General features: G+C 36.0%; 1 protein-coding gene across 1 annotated transcript in view; it reads right to left on the bottom strand.

Moving 5' to 3' along the window:
- SVIL (supervillin) overlaps positions 1–18927 on the bottom strand; it is a 73225-nt gene that overhangs the window by 4256 nt on the left and 50042 nt on the right. The window contains exons 24-39 of the mRNA XM_015810662.1: positions 17844–18021; positions 16831–17003; positions 15635–15790; positions 14731–14867; positions 14139–14286; positions 13864–14009; positions 11642–11817; positions 10585–10726; positions 9786–10062; positions 9136–9287; positions 7317–7422; positions 5856–6063; positions 4633–4766; positions 3875–4030; positions 2916–3059; positions 546–667 (exon numbers count right to left, since the gene is read on the bottom strand). Of these exons, the coding sequence (XP_015666148.1) occupies positions 546–667; positions 2916–3059; positions 3875–4030; positions 4633–4766; positions 5856–6063; positions 7317–7422; positions 9136–9287; positions 9786–10062; positions 10585–10726; positions 11642–11817; positions 13864–14009; positions 14139–14286; positions 14731–14867; positions 15635–15790; positions 16831–17003; positions 17844–18021 (2555 nt within the window). The remainder of the gene's footprint in view (positions 1–545; positions 668–2915; positions 3060–3874; positions 4031–4632; positions 4767–5855; positions 6064–7316; positions 7423–9135; positions 9288–9785; positions 10063–10584; positions 10727–11641; positions 11818–13863; positions 14010–14138; positions 14287–14730; positions 14868–15634; positions 15791–16830; positions 17004–17843; positions 18022–18927) is intronic.

The following is an 18927-nucleotide window of genomic DNA, read 5'->3' as shown; positions in this document are numbered from 1 at the left end:
TTTTTAACCGAGGCGGGGGGTTGTTCGAGATGATCTCAAAGAATCTTCACATTTTATGATTCTATAAAAAGATCTCTGGCATCAGATTCTCTTTAACTGGCTCAGTCTTAAGTTTCATACTTTATTTACAAATTAATATTCTCTTGTAGTTATCTTAAATTTTTATTTTAGCCTTCATATTTCTAAATAAAGCACTCTATTATATCGCAAGGAAAAAGGTGCAACTCTCGCAAACTCCAGTTTTTCACAAACAAGAAATCCATTTCCTGAGAAAGATAAGGAGTAGCTCCTGGCCCACAATTTAATAGGCTTTTAGTCCATTGTTATTTTATCACTAAAATATTTCCTTGAGCCTTGGAAAATTAATGAATAGGTAATAAAACATCAGTTGGAATCCATCTCCTCCCTATTGTTTTAAACTCACTGCCCTGAAAAACTTCAAGCACCCTATCCAGGTTAACCCCCTGGATTAACCTACCATGATGTTCCAGCATGTCCAAATGCAGATAGAAAACTGAGAAAGTTGAACAGAAAAGTTCATTTACCATTTCGGTGATTTCAGCAATGTCATCTCTGTGTTCCCAGCTGGGAAACATATTAGTAAATGTCAAAGGCTCAAGACCAGCATGGATTAGATAAGATTTAGGAGGATTCTTCACGTTCTTTCCTATACATTAAGAAAAACGTGTTAATACACAAAATAAATTAATGCAATTCCTAGCAAGGTGATTTTTTGCAAAATCAGAATAGTCAGGTCTGATATGTTCAAAATTTCCATGTATCTAGGCAACCCTTTGGGTATTGCTCCAAGGGCTCCTATCACTATTTGTACAATCATTGATTTCTTTCTCCTCAATTTGCAGATCATAATATTTTGTTATTTTTTTTCTAGCTGTTTCTCCTTAATTCGTGCATCATCTGGTATTGCAATATCAGTGAACCAGACTTTTTTCTTTTCCACAGTAGTGATGTCAGGCATGTTGTGGGCCAGATGTATCTGTTTGGATTCAAAAGCCTCACAGGATCCTAACTTGTTCATTTTCAAGAACTTTGTCAATTTGGTGTTCCTGGTAATTCTTGTGGCATTTGAACCCAAACTTCTGGCAAAACTTCCAATGTATGATTTTGGCAACTCGATCAGGACATTGTAGATAATCAGTTTGTGAGATTTTGTTATTATTATTTAAAAAGTAATGTTCATGTTTCAGAACACTTTATATGCTAAATTTCAAGGATCTAGATAACCAATCATTTAGGAAATTCAATACATGAAGGGTTGAGATGCTTGGATGAAAAATGAAAAATAAATATAATAAATGTGATTCTATGGCACAACATTACATAAGTAAAATGCTGTAATTTATTATACTTTGTTACGGATAAATATTTACAGATGTCTTTCCCTTATATCATAATTCAAGATTTTCTGAACAACATGTAATGCTAAAACCTTCTACACTCATCAGGAAAGATGGTTTTTTTTTCCTTTTTTTCTAGATATGATAATGCTCGAAGAATTACCATTTTGTTGTAAAAATGAAACAAATATTAATGTGGCATTTGTTAGGGGTTTTTTTTAAACATGAAATGTCACATTATATATTGTGTTAAGTAGCAGTTAGCTACTAACAATTCATTTGAATTTGCATTTAATTTTTATGTTTAATGAAAAGTAACCTGGTGTTCACATATAGCTAAGGAAGGTGCTTGGATTTGGCAGGGAATATTCTGTAACTCCATTATGTTTTCTATTTTGATATGCAGTTCTGCTAAAATTCATTTGGCTATTCATTTGGTGTCTTCACACGTCATCTTTAGTGAATCGTGCAAACCAGCGTCTGCATTTCCTGCATCGGATGAGGAGAGCACATCTTTCTCTTCTGTCCTGGTCACTTTTTACAGAGGCACGATTGAGAGCGTTTTAATAAGCTGCATCACTCTCTGGTTTGGGGGCAGCAGAGCCTCAGATAGAAGCTCCATACAGAGATTGGTAAGGACAGTCGAGAAGATCATAGGAAACTCGCTCTCTGGTATTCAGGATGCTGCTTATAAGCGCTGTGTGCTTAGAGCTCAAAGCATTGTTAGAGACCCCACGCACCCACTTTACCGTCTGTTTCTGTTGCTCCCCTCTGGGAGGAGGTTTTGGAGTATTTCTGGCAGGTCTACCCGATTCTGTAATAGCTTTGTTTCCTATGCCATCCCTCTGGTAAACTCACAAGATTTGTTTTTTTCGCCATGCTCATGTGTACATAATCCGAACTAGTATTCTATTCTATTCTATTCTATTCTATTCTATTCTATTCTATTCTATTCTATTCTATTCTATTCTTCATGTCCAGGGCAACACTATTTTTGAAAGTAATGTATGATTCCCAATACTTATCTGCATAATTCAGTCTTGATTATTAGTCTCAAAAAAAGTATTAATAGGATTAGAAATTTCTCCCATTCAAGGGTTCCAGAAATTGATAATGCTAGAATAAACTTTCAGAAATGTCTGAAATGTCAAGAACTCTAGGCTATTCTTAATCCTGCCAATGTTTTAGGAAGATTACTGAAAACTTACTGGAATGGTTAGGACAACCTCTTAGGGATAGAAATCTTCAGAAGTACACTCTACTCCAGCTCACACAGCAATCTAAACTGGTTCATTGCTGTATATACTGTACCCCTTGTGTCCTCCAGCATACATTCACCATTCTCAGAACTCAGAACTCCCAGCCTTAATATTTGAAGATTAGGAATTAAGGAGATTAAGCTGTCACACACTTCATTGTTTCATGGTGCATGTTCCCCATTCCTGCCTCCACATCATTAGCAAACTCCACCTTGATGATACTATTTTTGGCTGCCCATTTTTCTCTCTTCCTGGGCTGCATCTGCACCATTTCAAACATGCCTGTATTTATTATTACCTTTACAGTACTGTAGGACAGTCTCCATGGCACATTTCCTATCTGAAGCCCACCGGATTCGGGCAGATCCTGCGATTTTGTTTTCGACTGGCCACCAACCTTGCCAGAGATATACTTCGTGGTGATTGTCAACAAGGAAGAGAACTGCACAGATTAAATCAATGTTATTTTTCAAATGGCATAGGTATTCCAAAGACTACACGCAAAGATTTCAGATGACCTAATCCAAGATAGATATATACCTCGTCTGCACATTTATAAGTTCTCTAAGTATCTGGGGCAAGGCAACCTTTACTTTGGAAATAATATCAAATGGGATTCTGCAGCAATATGAAAAGGAGTTGAGAGGATGAACAGCCTCTCCACACTGTCTTACATAAGATGGACATTTTTTTGTTATTGCATAACTGCTATCCTTGCCTGTGCAGCAAATTAGTTGCCTTTCCTAAAGTGGAATAGTGATTTCTCCTTGGAAGTCTCAGAAGAAATTCTTTAGAGAACTGTCATTTTGCCTGTTACTGTAAGTTTTGGTTCTCTATGTTATGAATATAAATATAAATATAAATATATAAATCATTCACAAATAATGTATGGCACAAAGGCAAGGAAAATAATACTTGGCATGCTATTACACACATATTTTCATTGTTTTCACATCTAAACAAAAGCATCTTTCTAGAAACAAGGATTTTCAGATGTTTAACATATATATATTCATATCATTATTAATCCCATTGTTTTCACATCTAAACAAAAGCATCTTTCTAGAAACAAGGATTTTCAGATGTTTAACATATATATATATTCATATCATTATTAATCCTGTACCCCAGATATGGGAAACTATGGTCCTTTTATGACTTGTGGACTTCAACTTCCAGAATTCCTGAGAAGTATGAAGTCCACAGTGCATAAAAGGGCCATAGTTCCCTATTCCTGTACTCTACCAGTCATCTTACCTGGCTGGGGGGCTGTGTAGAGGTCTTCCTGAAGGAAGGGCATGGAATTAATCACAGAAGGCTCTCTTGATGGATAAATATACTCAGTGGCTGAGAATTCTCCTGATAAACTTCCAAAGATAAATAGGCGAGGTGTAAAATTAAACTTTCCAGGATCTTTAAAAAGAAAACAAGATGTTTAAATTAGAAAAGTACATACAATTTGGATGCTACATTTTTTTTCTGCCCAAATCTTATAAAAATGAATAATGGCAATAGGCGAATAGGATTAATGTAGATGTAAGTTCTTGAAAACATAATCTGACTGCCTTACTTTCATTGTACTTCTTGCAAAGAGTAGCTTTTTAAATAACTTAATATGGATATAATAAATTGGTTTACTTTCTTTTATGAAACAGATCAGATGGTTCTCACATTAGTTTCCTTTTTTTTCAGAAAGTCTTATGAAAACTCATATCTATTTTTGTATATAAATTTCTGTAACATACGGATTTTATAAGTTCTCCTCCCTAATGTACTGATTTTACTTTAATACATTCGTTTTTGTTTGCAGATTTTTAAATTTTTAAATTTCAACCTGGTCTTTCCAGGCAAGATATTGCTTGGGTTCAATAAAAACACTTTATATAAAAATATGATCCAATACATTTTGATCACATTCCTAAGTTTTGACAGATACTGATTTTTAAAAAGAATAACGAGACTTAAAAGATCTTGGCCATCTTAAAGACATCCCAAGAAAACAACCCTAACCCTACCTTGCAACATGCAGTCATAGGCTTTTCGGTCTCTTCTTCCTAAGGCATCCCAGAATCCCATTGGCTCTGTTCCTTCATCATATTCATGTATTGTCACTTTGCTACTACTGTGCAATCCTGCTTCCAACGGACATCTACAATGCAATTATCAGTCCGTTAGATTCAGAATTAGTAATGTAGCATAATTCATACCAAGAACCAATCATTTTGAGAGAAATCTAAGGAGGAACCAGGAAAAAACTCTTGCTAAGCTTCATCATTTCTCTTATCTCTTTTCATAAAAGGACATGTGTTCCATTTTGCAAGTGATGCACACTTAATCACATAGACTGTATTGGTTTTCCAATTTAAGGACAAGAATGCAGTCCTTCTGAATCATTCCCAAGGTCCAGCAGTCAGGTCTCTAAAGCGTTCAATCAGATGCTGCTGCAAAGCCCTCTAACGAATTGTGAATACTGTTCTTCTTTTATAATGCTGTACTGACTTCTGAATATAGAACTTCGATAAAATCCTCACAACTATTAAATGCTAATAGACAGACTTCAAAAGATGGATATAATTTGTTTTTAATCAATTTGTTAGTGAACAGCAAAACTTGTGGCAGCCAATAAATGCTATAAAGTAATTATTCATCGTATGAAAAGAAAAACATTTTTATCCATTCAAAATCTATTGCTAATTAATTACACTGGATAGATGAGTTCCAGTTTAAAGAAACAGATAAGGAAAAGCTTCACTTAATTCAACTTCTCCCCACCATTAGTAATTAGACAATTACAGAGCTAAAAAGCATTAAAACTTAAAGAACAATGGACTACAATTGGGAAGATTAAGGCTCAAATCCCCCATTAGCTGGTGAGAAGACCTTAAGCGGGTCACCGCTATTCAGCCTGACCCATTTCATGGGATTGTTGAGAAGCTAAATGGAACATTAAATTCATGTACAGTATAAACATCTTGAATTTCTTGGAGCAATGGCAATGAATAAAGATGACATAGAAGGGCTTATTGACTTTGCTATTTTAAATTTTAATTATATATGTATATGAAGTCATATCTGTATAGTGAAGTGGAAAAACATTTGAAGCCAGTTTAGAAATCTCTTACATAAGTAGCATAATTTTAAATACTACCCTAGTGCATAATTATTTTTCATCCCCTGCTAGAGTTGATAAGTATGAGTTCTACAAAAGTAACTATAGAGCAATGGTTCTTCTACTTACTGTTCTTTTATTTTGTTGGACGCTGTTCTTCCTACTTCCTTAGTATGTGGCTGGGCTTTGCATCCATGCCACAAATAAATAAGGGCTTTGTTGATATTGAGAACAATCATTGAAGTCCTAGATCTTAGGCTGCTGCAGTGGCAGGCTACTTCAAGCAAGTTCCCTTCAACAGGAACTTCTCCTCGAACACAATACAGTCGCCAATCACCTGCAGCAGACATTAAAGACACAGATTTATTATTCACTTATCATATTGGCTTATAAATTAATCTACAAATTTCTCTTGGATAAACTAAAATCAGTAGGAACTGTTTATGTAATGAATCTGCATTTTTTCTTGCTTTGCACCTTGATTGTAGATGTGCCAATTCCACAATGATGATCTATCTCTAAAAGTAGAGGTTAAAGTTCAGTAAGTTACGTTATACTGAATCAAGCATAGGGTTACTTATTTCAGCACTGTTTATCCACTGACTGGCAGTGGCTTATTCATATGTTTATAAGGGAACTTTTCCTTATTTATTTATTGAATTTATATTAGGGGACTCTGGGCAGCCTACAAAAAGCTAAATGGCAGTATCAAAATAATAAATATTGCCATGAAATAGCCAAGAAAGCAGCAATATACAGTGGGGTAGAGGTGAAGTCTTCATTTAATCCACTAACGACCTCCAGCCTGAAATGCCTCATTGGATCACAAAGTCAAGAGTGTGGGGCAAGATCTCATCTTTAGTGACACAATGTACCAGTGTGCAGGAAGGCAGAGCCACAGTCTCCCTGACCCCACCAATTGGAATTCCTTGACTGACGGGGCACGCAACATGCCCTTTCTGATCATGTGGGAGAGTGGTCCAAACTGACTGAAATGAAATGGTTCCTCAATTAACCTGGATCCATACCATAAAGTGCTTTTAAAAATATCTTGAACTGGACCTGGAAGCAAACTGGCAACCAGTACCAGGGGTATTAATTGGGCCACCATAGGGGCTCCCAAACTGTCCGCACTGCTGCATTCTATGCCAACTGTAACTTCCAAGTACTCTTCTAGGGTAGCCCCATGTAAAATTAGTTGCAGTAGTGCAGACACGAGATGACCAATTTTACAGGTAGTCCTTGTTTAGCAACTGGTTCATATAGCAACTGCTCACAATTTAGATGGTGATGAAGAAGTAACTTTATGATCAATCCTCCTATTTACCAACTCTGCAGGTCTGTAAAGGAAGGCTGAATTAAAATAATAAGCACTGTCACTATTTCACTTAGTGACTGCTTCACTTAATGACTGCATTGCTGGCTTCAATTGTGATTGCAAAATGAGGACCACCTGTAATGGCTACTGAAGTAGCATTTACACTAAATAAAATGGCAAAAAGATTACATTCTGGTTTATTTATCACACAAGATCACTTTTCTTTCCCTGCAAATTTCGGCAAAACGATTGCAACTAGAAGCTGTTTTTACTTTGTGTATTTTCTTCTTCCTCTTCCCTTCTTCCTGTATGAACAATCATTCCACCTTGAAAACACTGAAGAAAACATGGAGGCTCTTTTCCTTGAAGAACTTGCACCTGAAAAAAATTAAAAATCACAACAAATTAAGATTTGTGCAAGACCACAGTAAAATTGTAGTGAAAGCAACATGTGGACTTTTCTATATTAAGGGCTTTGCACAGAATGTCTGAACTAAGAAAGGTTAACAAAAAGACAGGCCTTATTTGTGGCAGCCCCACTAGAATACTAATACTAACCCCATTAAATCCTTTCATGTACTACTTTGGTAGGCCACTTGTGTAATTATAATTATCCAATAGAGTATTAATGGATGTACATTAATAATGAGCAAGCTAGTTTTCATGCATTCCTTACATCACTTTTAGAACTGCCCAATTTCTGAGCAGTTATAGCAGATTCCCTTGAAAAGTTTCCTTCTAGTGAGAACCTGCACTGATACTACAGCAAGAAAAAAGTGCTGGCAAATCCTTTGCTTTTATAGTTATGTTCCCTGGCAACAGGGCTGTTCCCACAAAACTATTCCGCACAAGAAGTTGCCTTTCACCAACCCAGACAATCTGTTTAATTAGGTATTGTTTATAATAAATTGGATTTCAGTGGTTCTCTACAGTTTCAGGTGAGAATTGTTCCTAGCCTTACCGGGAGACTGGTAATTGAACCGGGGTTCTTTAGCACAGAAAATAAGAGTTCTGTCATTGACCTATTGTCCAAACTGCAGAACAATACCACAGGTATGCAAGTCCATATGTTCAGTAAATTAAGTCTGCCTAACTTTTTTTTTCAAGCCATAGGGTTATTCTTACTATTTATTATTATCTGCTCTGAAAATGTAATGTAAGTTTCACACATATTTGAAACTTAAATATTGCGTTGGTCATAATGCTGGAGTCAGTTGAACTGGTCCTTATACTCTTTGATGAAACTCAAGAACAATGGAGACCCAACCACTATGTATACAGGATTCTGCCCAAGTTGGGAGTGGGCAAGCTTTTGATGGCTGGGTCTATCTCAAAATATTTTTGCCGAGGGCTTGGATCGAATGGGGCTACATACATACGGGCATGTCACCCAATTTGTCCATAATTTTTCTTAGTTTTTTTTAAAGGGTTAACAATTTTTTTAGAGCTTCTACTACAATCTCAAAATGATGGGAAATCTGCTAATATTTTGCAGTTGGGGTTAGAAGGGTACTAAAAGACGATTTGGTGGCCATTTATGACTCAGAGATTGTCCATCCCTGGCCAAAGTGAATTATATTTTTTCCAAGATAAGAAAGAAATTCCTAGTGGAGTTAAAACAAGCCTCCCTTGTTTAGGAGCTTACACATTAGGAAGAATTTAAAAGTATACTTATCCACCCACTAATTTTAATATTGATATTGATCCTTATCAATTTACTATGTGTTTTTTTTCAGGATTGTTTTATTACATTTCTGTAAGTTGCCCTGTGCTATTAAAGACATGGAAGCCTATACACGTTAGATCAGAGGTCCCCAACCTTTTGGGCACCAGGAACCGGTTCCGGGGAGAGAGGTTTTTCCGTGGACCACAGGGTGCGTGGTTTTGTGTGTTGCCTGCATCCCATAGATCAGGCTTTGCTTGTTTGTGCGGACTGGTTGCTGGCATACCGTGGCCCAGTATTAGTTCATGGACCGGGGGTTGGGGACCCCTGCATTAGATGGATTGGCAATATGCTCTGTTTGAAAGAGTGAAGCTGGAGACACCAGACTCGCAAAACCTATTATTCTGCCAATCCTCTGCTTTCTTCACCTGAGCTCCTCTTTCTTCATCAAGTTCCACAGTCATCAAGGCAGAAGTCCCCTTCTCACTGACAGTAGAATGTCTCCCTTGCCAAAAGAAATATACACATTTCTCTTTGCCAACGACCCTCGTCTGTAAATCCCCCTTTTGTCTGCTTCCAACTGCAAGATCAAAACAAACAGGTCGTAGCTTAGAACTCACATCCAAAGCAGCACTAGCAAACATTATATGAAAGCAAACCAATATGCTGTTAAAAAGTACTGGAAGATAAATATTCAGACGGACAAAAGTCTTTTGGAGATTGATCAGCATCACTTGAAACAAATTCATTATGATTGTGGTGTTATGCATGCCAATCCTGTCTTATTAAAAATGTGCAAGTTTTTATGTATAGATTTATATTAATTTGTGCATACATTATCACAAACATATGCACACACACATATATGACATCACATAGAGAAATGTACACTCATAACTTGTTTTCTGCCTCAGAAGCAAAGCATTTTCTATAAATTAACATGGTAAACTCCATAATCAACTCCTGATGGCCTTATAAAGCTATATTTAACATGCGATACAGCGAAATCTTCACCTTATTCAAGCATATCATTTATAGAAGCTTAAGTCATAATAGAAGATGGAGATATTTCACTGACCTGAAGTGCTCACTAGGTATTTCCACTTGACAACATATGTGTCGCCTTCATGAAATTGCCCAATACTTTGTTTAGGAAGCCTACTATAATCAAATTCCAAGATGTGCCAGACGTCCACAGAGATGGTGATAATTTCGAATTGTCTCCCATCGTCTCCCTCAATGAAACCATAGCCACGGCCAATATTCATCCCATCCAAGACAGTACCAACGGTTGCCTGGGGGACGGGGACCATGAGCATGACATCATATGGTTTTGTGTCAGATCTGGTTTCTTCCTATAACAAGACGCAAAGCAGTTTATAGTCTTAGGCAGCAAGGCAGAAAGTCCATTGTTCATATTATGATATAAAACCCAAAGTCTTATTATAGTGCTAATGCACAGACAGCTTTTATCAACAATGCACTCATGCTGCTCTCCATTTCCAAAGAACTGAAAGTAATTCAATTACTCTCTGAATTTACCTGAGATATTAGGACTTGGTTTCTAATGATAAACAGTCTCATGCATGAAGATGTCATTTATGTATATAAGATATCGCTACCATCACCACCAACAACAAAAAATTAAATCAATCTTTACTGTATCTAGTGATTACTGTGCTTAGATTAGAAAAAGTTTCCTAATTATATATTCACTGGGTCAATCACTAATTTAGGCTGTTTATAAATCTACTTAAAACAACTTCTTTTGCCTAGCTGATTTTTTTGAGCAAGATACCTTTCATGCCAAAATCTGCAATACATTTATCAAGTGATTCCTAATGTAATGATTATAAACAAGTAAGAAAGTCTTCCACCTTCTGAGTGGATTCAGTGGAATTCCTCTCAGCAAGTTTCTTCAATTCAGTCCAATCAAGAAATTTTTCTTTAAATAGTATTGTCTCATTGTGTTCTGTGAGTCTGCCAAAAATGGCCCAGTCTGGCCGCCCTTGTCCTTTTCTGCATGACAAAAAGAAAAAAAAAATATAGATAAATAGACTGTTCCAACATCATTTAACATGTCATGCTATAAAAGAAAAGCCAGTCCAGCAAAACTAACTAAATAAACCGTATTGCCAAAATATGTATCTCTTAATTTGACAATCATGAATCTTGACTTTTGAAAATTGCAGATCAATATTTAAAAAAAACAATAATAATAGAGAAGCCAACAGAGACCTTGGAAGACTCTGCCTCCATAAATCTGAGACTACAGACTCTGACCTAGATATCTGAGGACAACCTCAATCTCAGAGAGAAAATTGAAGGGCTGAAGGTACAGTGGCACAGTACTGCATGAAAAATCTACTTGTAAAAATATATGTCCAGAAGTCACTTTTAATCCTACAGGTGGACTGAATTATATGTATATTAGCTATTCTGGGGTTAGAGTTACATTATGAAGCTTCTTTGTATAAATCTCCCTATCTGCAGATAATCATATACTGGAAACTATTTCTTTGCTAGTTATGATTTTGTGAGAAGCTATTTTCAATCTACTCTTGAAATGACCTGCCTCTTGGAATCAACTTCCTCCCTCTCAATTTGGCTTGGTCTTTCTGTCTTTTCTTGTGTGTTCTGGACTGAAACTCTGATGACCTAGTTTGGCTGAGTTTTGCACCATATCCAAATTACTTTTTCCACTCAACATGTACATGATGGCCTGGGAGTTACAATTAAGGACAATTGTACTAGTTTTAATTAGGCTGTGTTCCTGCCTATAATAGGTCAGTTTTAATATATATGTCCCACAGATACATGTGGGAGAAATATCTAGGATTTCCAATAATTTGAAAAATAGTATTAAATTATTATTTTGACGTTTCTTTTCTTAAATAAGGATAGCAAAGTCATCACTGTCATTAGGTTTGATACCTTGGAATAAGAGGATTACATTCACCAGGATCTAAGGGATTGATGTCACAATTGGCGTAGTCAAAAGTCCCGTTCCATAAATGTTTGGCTAACTGGAAGGCAACTTTCCTTTGTGCCAGTGTGACCTCTTTCCCATGCCAAACATATACTTCACTACCAAAGTCAAACACCAAGACCTAAAAAGAGAGACAACAAGGAAATCAGAAATATTTTTTTAAAGGGCAGGGGGAAACAACATTGGGTGCCCCCGCCCTCTGGAATGAACTACCCCCCCAGATCCGGGTGATACCGGATCTCCTGACTTTCCGCCGTGCCCTCAAGACATGGCTTTTTCAGCAAGCAGGCCTGGCCTAGGGAGGATTTTAAATCGGGTTGATTTTTAGAAAATTTTAAATATCACAACTTAAAATATTTGGGTTTTAATTGGTTTTATTCGGTGGGGATTGTGGGTTTGTTTTTGTTTTAAAAAATGTTGTGAGCCGCCCTGAGTCCCTCGGGAGAAGGGCGGGATACAAATTGAATAAATGAATAAATGAATTAAATTTTTAGCCAGGCAGTAACAGTTGTTAACAATCATTAAAATGCCCTATAAATAAAGATACAGAACAAAGACAAACTCTAGATTGATTGATTGATTGATTGATAAAGTCTTCATCTGAGGATTTTATGAACTTTTGATGAATATTTTAATGCATGCTTATTTGTCTTACACTAGGTGCCACAAAACACTGTCTATACTGGAATGAATTAAAAATGCCCATACTGGCCATTTCCCTTCTCCTCATTTTATTTAGCCAGACTGAGTAAGGCATAAAGATAATTTTGTTTTTAGACTAATTGAAAATTTAGCACAGCATCAAAGCATTAAAGCTCCACTGTATTTTGATGAAACAAACCAGTTTTGAATACTGTTATTTGAAGGATATTTTTTTTCCCAACAAACTATATTTAAGATTACCTAAGGTAAGTTTGAATACTAGAAGCACGATGACTAGTGGTTGATCTAAAATTGAAGTAAGAGCTTTGAAACTCCTCCTTAAACTCATATGGAAAGATAAGAAAGAGGAGAAATAAAGCTGTCTGAAGCTTGTTTTCATAATACAAAGCTGTTGTTTAATGATACATCTGAGGGAGGCCAATCTATAGGAAGCACACCGTTCCTTGAGCTGGTTATCCATGGTATCTTTACCACGTCTGCTTTGCATTTTTAAGATGATTCTTTGTTTTATGTTACAGACATTTATTTCATTTGCTTCTGCTGCAAAACAAAATACATTCTACAATAGAAATGCAAATGAAGCAAAATCATATGATGCTTCATGGCTTAACTGATATATGAATTTACTTCATCCCTCTCTACTTTAGTATTGGTAAATTATATGACTTTTGCATTTTTCTATTTCCTCTGGCTGTTGATGTAGTTGTGTATTGGGTAAGGTTTTTTTCCACAATTAATTCAACTGTATAAATGTAATGCATAGCTTAGATACGATTGTTTAATAGTTTCCTACACAAATGCATATTGGCTGCCTTCTCTATAAGTCAGAACGTTCACAGTCATATAATTTCAATTAAAAAAAATCACAAGATTAGTTTTTTTGTTTAAGCAGCATGAATTTTTATATTTAATTATTGTATATTTAATTATATGAGTTTAATTATTACATTTTAATAGTGCTTATTGACGTAACTATCTTACTGGCTCTCTTTAGAAGCCCAAATATTACAATCTGCTTCGTTTTCTTATTTATTCACTGGAAGCTTTTAGGTTTATACACATTATGTTTGCCAGAAAAAAAAGACAACCACCTCTGAGCCCAAAGAGGAAAATAACAATTAGCATATGAGAAAAGAAGATACAGGTAGTCCTCAGCTAATGACCATAATTGAGCCCAACATTTCTGTTGCTAAGTTGTTAGTAACATGGTTATCAAGTAAATCTGTCTTCCCCATTGACTTTGCTTGCCAGAAGGCTTCAAAAGAGGATTACATGACCCTGGGACACTGCAACGGTCATAAATATGAAGCAGTTGCCTAGCATCCGAGTTTTGATCATGTGACCATGGGGATGCTAAAGTGCCGTGTGAGAAAATAACTTTTTTCAGTGCCATTGTAACTTCGAATAATCACTAAACGAAAGGTTGCATTTCAAGAATTACCTGTATATTCATTTTCACCAGCATTTAAGCTGCCCTTAAGCCTGAAAATGCCTCTTACTATACCTCTTTTGAGTTTAGCAATGTACACTTTGGCATCTTCCCCCAGTAGTCATCATCAGGAATAAGTTTATCATCAACAAGCCGGTAAATGCAATTTGTTTCTATTATTGCAGCTTCATACATCTCATCTTCCTCTGGTCTTCCAACCTCTTGAAAGAGGCAGACAAAATAAACATGTTACCAATGCCGCCCAGGGATGGCAGATTAGAAAAAGCAATTTAAGAATATTCTTACAAGAGGAAAATGCACTGAGATGGCAAAAACAAACCTACTCTTACCCTGATAGCTTGTTTGCCCACCAAGGAGTTTCCAGAATTCTTTGGCTGCATGAGTATGAGTATTGATGCCTTCTTCTATGGTCTGTATATAAGGAGCTCTGCAGCCAAGTTCTCGCTTTGTCTGAATTAAAGCTGCAAGCTCTGAAGCCTAAGAAATTGAACATGATTAGCTGAATAGGACTGCCTAAGCTTTGGGGACAATCGGACTATTCAAAAAAGAATGAATGTGTACTTGTTGCTATTTTCATAGGACATATAAACTGAAAGATGGAAACTGTGTCAAATACAGATAGGTTCCCTTGTTTCCATTTTAATGAGAACACAGCCCATTTAACTGCAAGAATCAGAAAGCACTTCCTGTCATTCAAGACTTATTTTTCTTCTTGGATGTAGATCTCTTTTCCCTAATGATTTTTAGCAGGGGGGAAAAATCCAGAAGGGGATGGTGGGCTGTAAGAATTTTCCCATTAAGATTCATACCATGTTTACAGACATTAAGAATCTTGTGCATGATTATTTTTGGAAAAGCCCACGATCCTAACAAAAAAAGATAACCAAGGGTTGGGCTGTCTCAGAACTTCAGAGCACTAACCTTGGCTTTTTCTATGACGTTTGCAAACTCTCCTACCCACAGGAAGCAAAACTGTGGCGTGAGTAGCAAGAAACAGTCACCGCTGTTAAGTGATGAAGCCCTTGGTTCAACTAATCTAGTTTGGACATGTCTTCTTCCTAAAAAAAATATATATATATCCAACAATAAATAAGGGACTAGAGACAACTTTCAGAGCTAAAGAGTGAATCTTTGAAACCTGGGAATAAATTGCTCATATTTAGTAGAGAGGGTTTTTATATTTAAATGGAGAGCTCAAATAATTGATCTAGACAAGTTTTTTTATCTCAAACTTTTCAAAATTGATAAGGATAGAAAATTTTGCCTATCCTATTTCTGCATTGTAATTATGTCACTATCACAATTTTCAGCAGCCCTTGGGGTCATCTTAGGATATCAATCTTAAAACCTAAAGGTCATTTTAATGCATGAAAGTCTGCTGGGTGATTTTGGGCCAATCACTAGGAGACTGTGAGTTCTAGTCCCACCTTAGGCATGAAAACCAATTGGATGACTTTGGACTAGTCATTCTCTCTCAGCCCAACTTACAGGGTCATTGTTGTGGGAAAAATAGGAGGAGGAAAGAGTATTAATTAGATATGTTTGCTGCCTTGTGTTATTTATAAAAATATAAGGTAAAAGTAATAAACAATTACTTTTAAATTCCTTTTACTACTATTGCCAAATTTTAATGTGCTTTATAAAAATGTTATCTGTCAGAGAATATGATTACTAGATAACAAGTACATTTATTAATGTATTAAACATGGTGTCTTTCTTCCCCTCTCCCCATCTTCTCCGTAGCTGAAAAAAATATTGAAACTCCTTGCTAATATTTAACATGTTGCATTTTGGATTAATTAAAAAATGTACTTATTCCATCTACCTTTGATCTGTAAGAGCATCAGCTTCTTGTACGGGACTGCACTGTTGTTTGAATTCTGCTCCGTCAAATTGACACTACGCAGACTAATATTGCTGAAGTTCTCTTTACTCGCTAAACCAGCAAGTGCTACTTCTGAGAAATTTGAGTTTCCAGACACTTAAGACAGATGAAGTAGAAAAAATTGACAGAAAGAGGAAAAAAAGAAAACAAAAAATAAAAATAAAATAAAAGAGCAGACAGACACACACACATAAAACAAAGAAAGGACATTATGTTTCGTTTCCATATTTATTTAGCTTTTTTTTCATGCATGGCTCATATCCAGCCTTTAGTTTTGTTGATACTGCTGAAAGAGACAACAAAAAACAGGTTGAGCTCAAATTACTCCCTAGTCTGAAGACCCTCACATTTCCAGGAGGAACATTTCAAGATAAAGATGAAAAATGGATAGATTATATTATTAAATATTACCAAGAACAATAAAGTTCAAACATATGCAAGTCCAGTTCCAATGGTTATTTGGCTTTGCATATATCCAGGTGTGTTAGCAGTTCTGTGGAAAGGGAGAAGAAACAATTTTTTGTCTGGCCAAGGACATTGTTTCATAGAAAATGAGAAATTACATCCTCATTCTCTTTCCATCTCTTAAGTATTGTGGGGTAGCAGTGAAGGTATTGCACTAGGAGCCAGGAAATCCAGGTTCTGAGGGGTCCTTGGTACTCTCTGAATGTGGTTGTTTTCTTGTAGACCTTAATAAGAAATAAACAATTGAAAACAAGCTCTATATTTCAGTGCTTCTATTTTGACTTTGTGCACCAGGGATTGGCACCTTTCTTATTAATGTTTTGTTTAAGATAGTTTTCCACTAATATTCCAAATGGAAATCTTTGATTTAATTCCTTCTTTCTAAGAAATGAAGATTTTATATTGGTAAACTGGATTAAATGATCTATAATATCAGCATCAACACTGGAATAAAAAAAAATAACAATGATAGAAATACAACTTCCGTGACTTGCTATCAAGCAAATGAACCATGGTTTACCATTATGATTGAGAAGCATCATGATATACACTTCATGGGAAAACAGAGACAATTAGTGCTGTTTTCGTCAAACGGTACCTGAATCTTGACCATATTGTAGACGAGTCATCTATAAAAGTACACAGAAAGCAGTTTGGGATCTTAAACTTACTTTTTTCAACTTTCATCCGCTTTGACTCCATGAAGGCCACATTTAATCTCTCCTCCGTGTATTCATGAAGAATGTCCTCTCTTGCTGCTAGCATTTTTAAAGGATTCTTGGAAGCCTGGACTTTGCGTGTAGGCCTCACAGCCCGTTTGTGCTCTGTTACTGAAGAAATCAACCTGAAAAGCAAAAGATCTTCCCGCTTAACCTACCATTTTTTCATCAGCTTTTATTGAAGGCACTGAATACAACTAACTGCTACATCTGAATGTCTTAACCAACATCCAGAAAAGCAAAGGCAACAATGAGAGCTTGTCAGACAAAACTAGGAGGATAAACTGGGCCCAAATACTCACTTGTGCCTAAAGCAGTTGCTTTATTGTGCCTAAACAACAGAACACATCAGAGTTGCTATGACACCATATAAATCATTCTGAGGGGGCTACAGAGTAACATCTTAATAAAGTGATTAAGGCCCCTCACAATAATGCTTTAAGGTTGGCCTTAAAGTGGAGTAGTGGAAGGTGAGTGGTGACATAACTTCTGCAGTGAAAAAGGAACATGTAAATGCTTATGGAAGGAGGGGTAGATGACTCAATCTCTTTCTTGCATCTGCTTTTAATCCTGTGATTTGATATGACAACCTCAAAAGCAAGACAGAATAAATATGGAAGTGTTATACTTAGGCTGAAACTTCCCTAAAAATTAATTTAGTGAAATGTTACAACCACTATTTTGTCTCTATCTCATTTTCTTCAAACTATGGACTTTTTATTTTTCAACATTGTTAGCATTTCCTTTGTGAAAATTTGATTATTCTGTCACCTCCTGGACTCAAATGACGACTAAGATGCAGGAAGACAAAAGAAGAAGAACTGGAAATATCCCAAACATAAATATGCAGAAGAGAAGTTAATAGAAGCGATAATCCAAATTTTCAGCATGCTATCTCAGAAATGACTGATTCTTGATCCTCACCCTTCCTCTATTTTTAAAGAAATGAAAGGGAAACTACTCACTTTGGCAAATCAAGATTAAATATGGCATCAAAGTCTTCATCCAACTCCATAGGCAAAGAGGGAGTTGGAAAATTTGTGCATCGGTAAAATTTGGAAAATGTTTCTTCGTCATCCAATTTCATTACTTCTTTCACAGATTTTCCTGTGACTGTCAGGACAGTCTCCTGCATTCCAGCAACTACAGAACACATTAAGATTATAGAATAATACTGTTTATTATACAGTCTTTGACTTTAAAATTTCTATTACAAAAACATTCATTTTAATGTTTGTCTGTCAACTTGGTACTGGTATAAAAGCATACCTTATCCTTCCCGATTGACAATAAAGAACACTGATGGTTTTAATAAATAGTTATAAAGGAGAAATTGACAAATATAGAAAGTTTACAAAAGGCTTTCAGCGGTTAGCGGTTAGTTAGTTAATTTTCATATGATATGAAATTTTTAAATTCACAGTCAATATGCCATTAAGAAAGAATGGACAATGCAACTTCCTTCATGTCCTGCTTATAGACCAGGGTAGGCAACCTTGGCTCTTTTATGACTCGTGGACTTCAACTCCCAGAATTCCTGAGCCAGCCATGCTGAGGGGGAAAGGGAGAGGTTTCCAAGCTGAGCCATGCTGGCCCAGGAATTCTGGGAGTTGAAGTTCACGAGTCATAAAAGAGCCAAGGTTGCCTACCCCTGTTATAGACCATCTAGAAGTATCTTGTCAGCAATAGTGTAGAACTAGTTGTTGAGCTAGATAGCTTGGTCTTATATTTTAATCTGAAAGATATAGTAGGTACCTGAGCATGAATTTCCTATTGTCAATAATGCTAGACAAAGGTTTATAAGCAACCTAGAAGATTTTTTAAAAATTTGGTTGCAGTAATGAATAGAATTTTCTCTAGTGAATATAGTGTCTTCCTGTTTTTTTAGATGACAATTGCTAACAATCACAGCCTCAATGATTAGGGATTATGGAAATGGTTGCCCGGGACAATTGAAAACACCAGATTGGAAAGGGCTAGTAACAAGATGGTTAAAAATATATATTCTCTAATTCCAGCTCTTAAGATAGTAGTTTAACAGAAATCAAT

This window comes from Protobothrops mucrosquamatus, unplaced genomic scaffold (genome assembly GCF_001527695.2).
Source record: "Protobothrops mucrosquamatus isolate PMUCROS unplaced genomic scaffold, P.Mucros_1.0 scaffold13, whole genome shotgun sequence".
NCBI lineage: Eukaryota > Metazoa > Chordata > Lepidosauria > Squamata > Viperidae > Protobothrops > Protobothrops mucrosquamatus.
The sequence above is the reverse complement of the archived record's forward strand: the minus strand, read 5'-3'. Positions and strand labels throughout refer to the sequence as shown.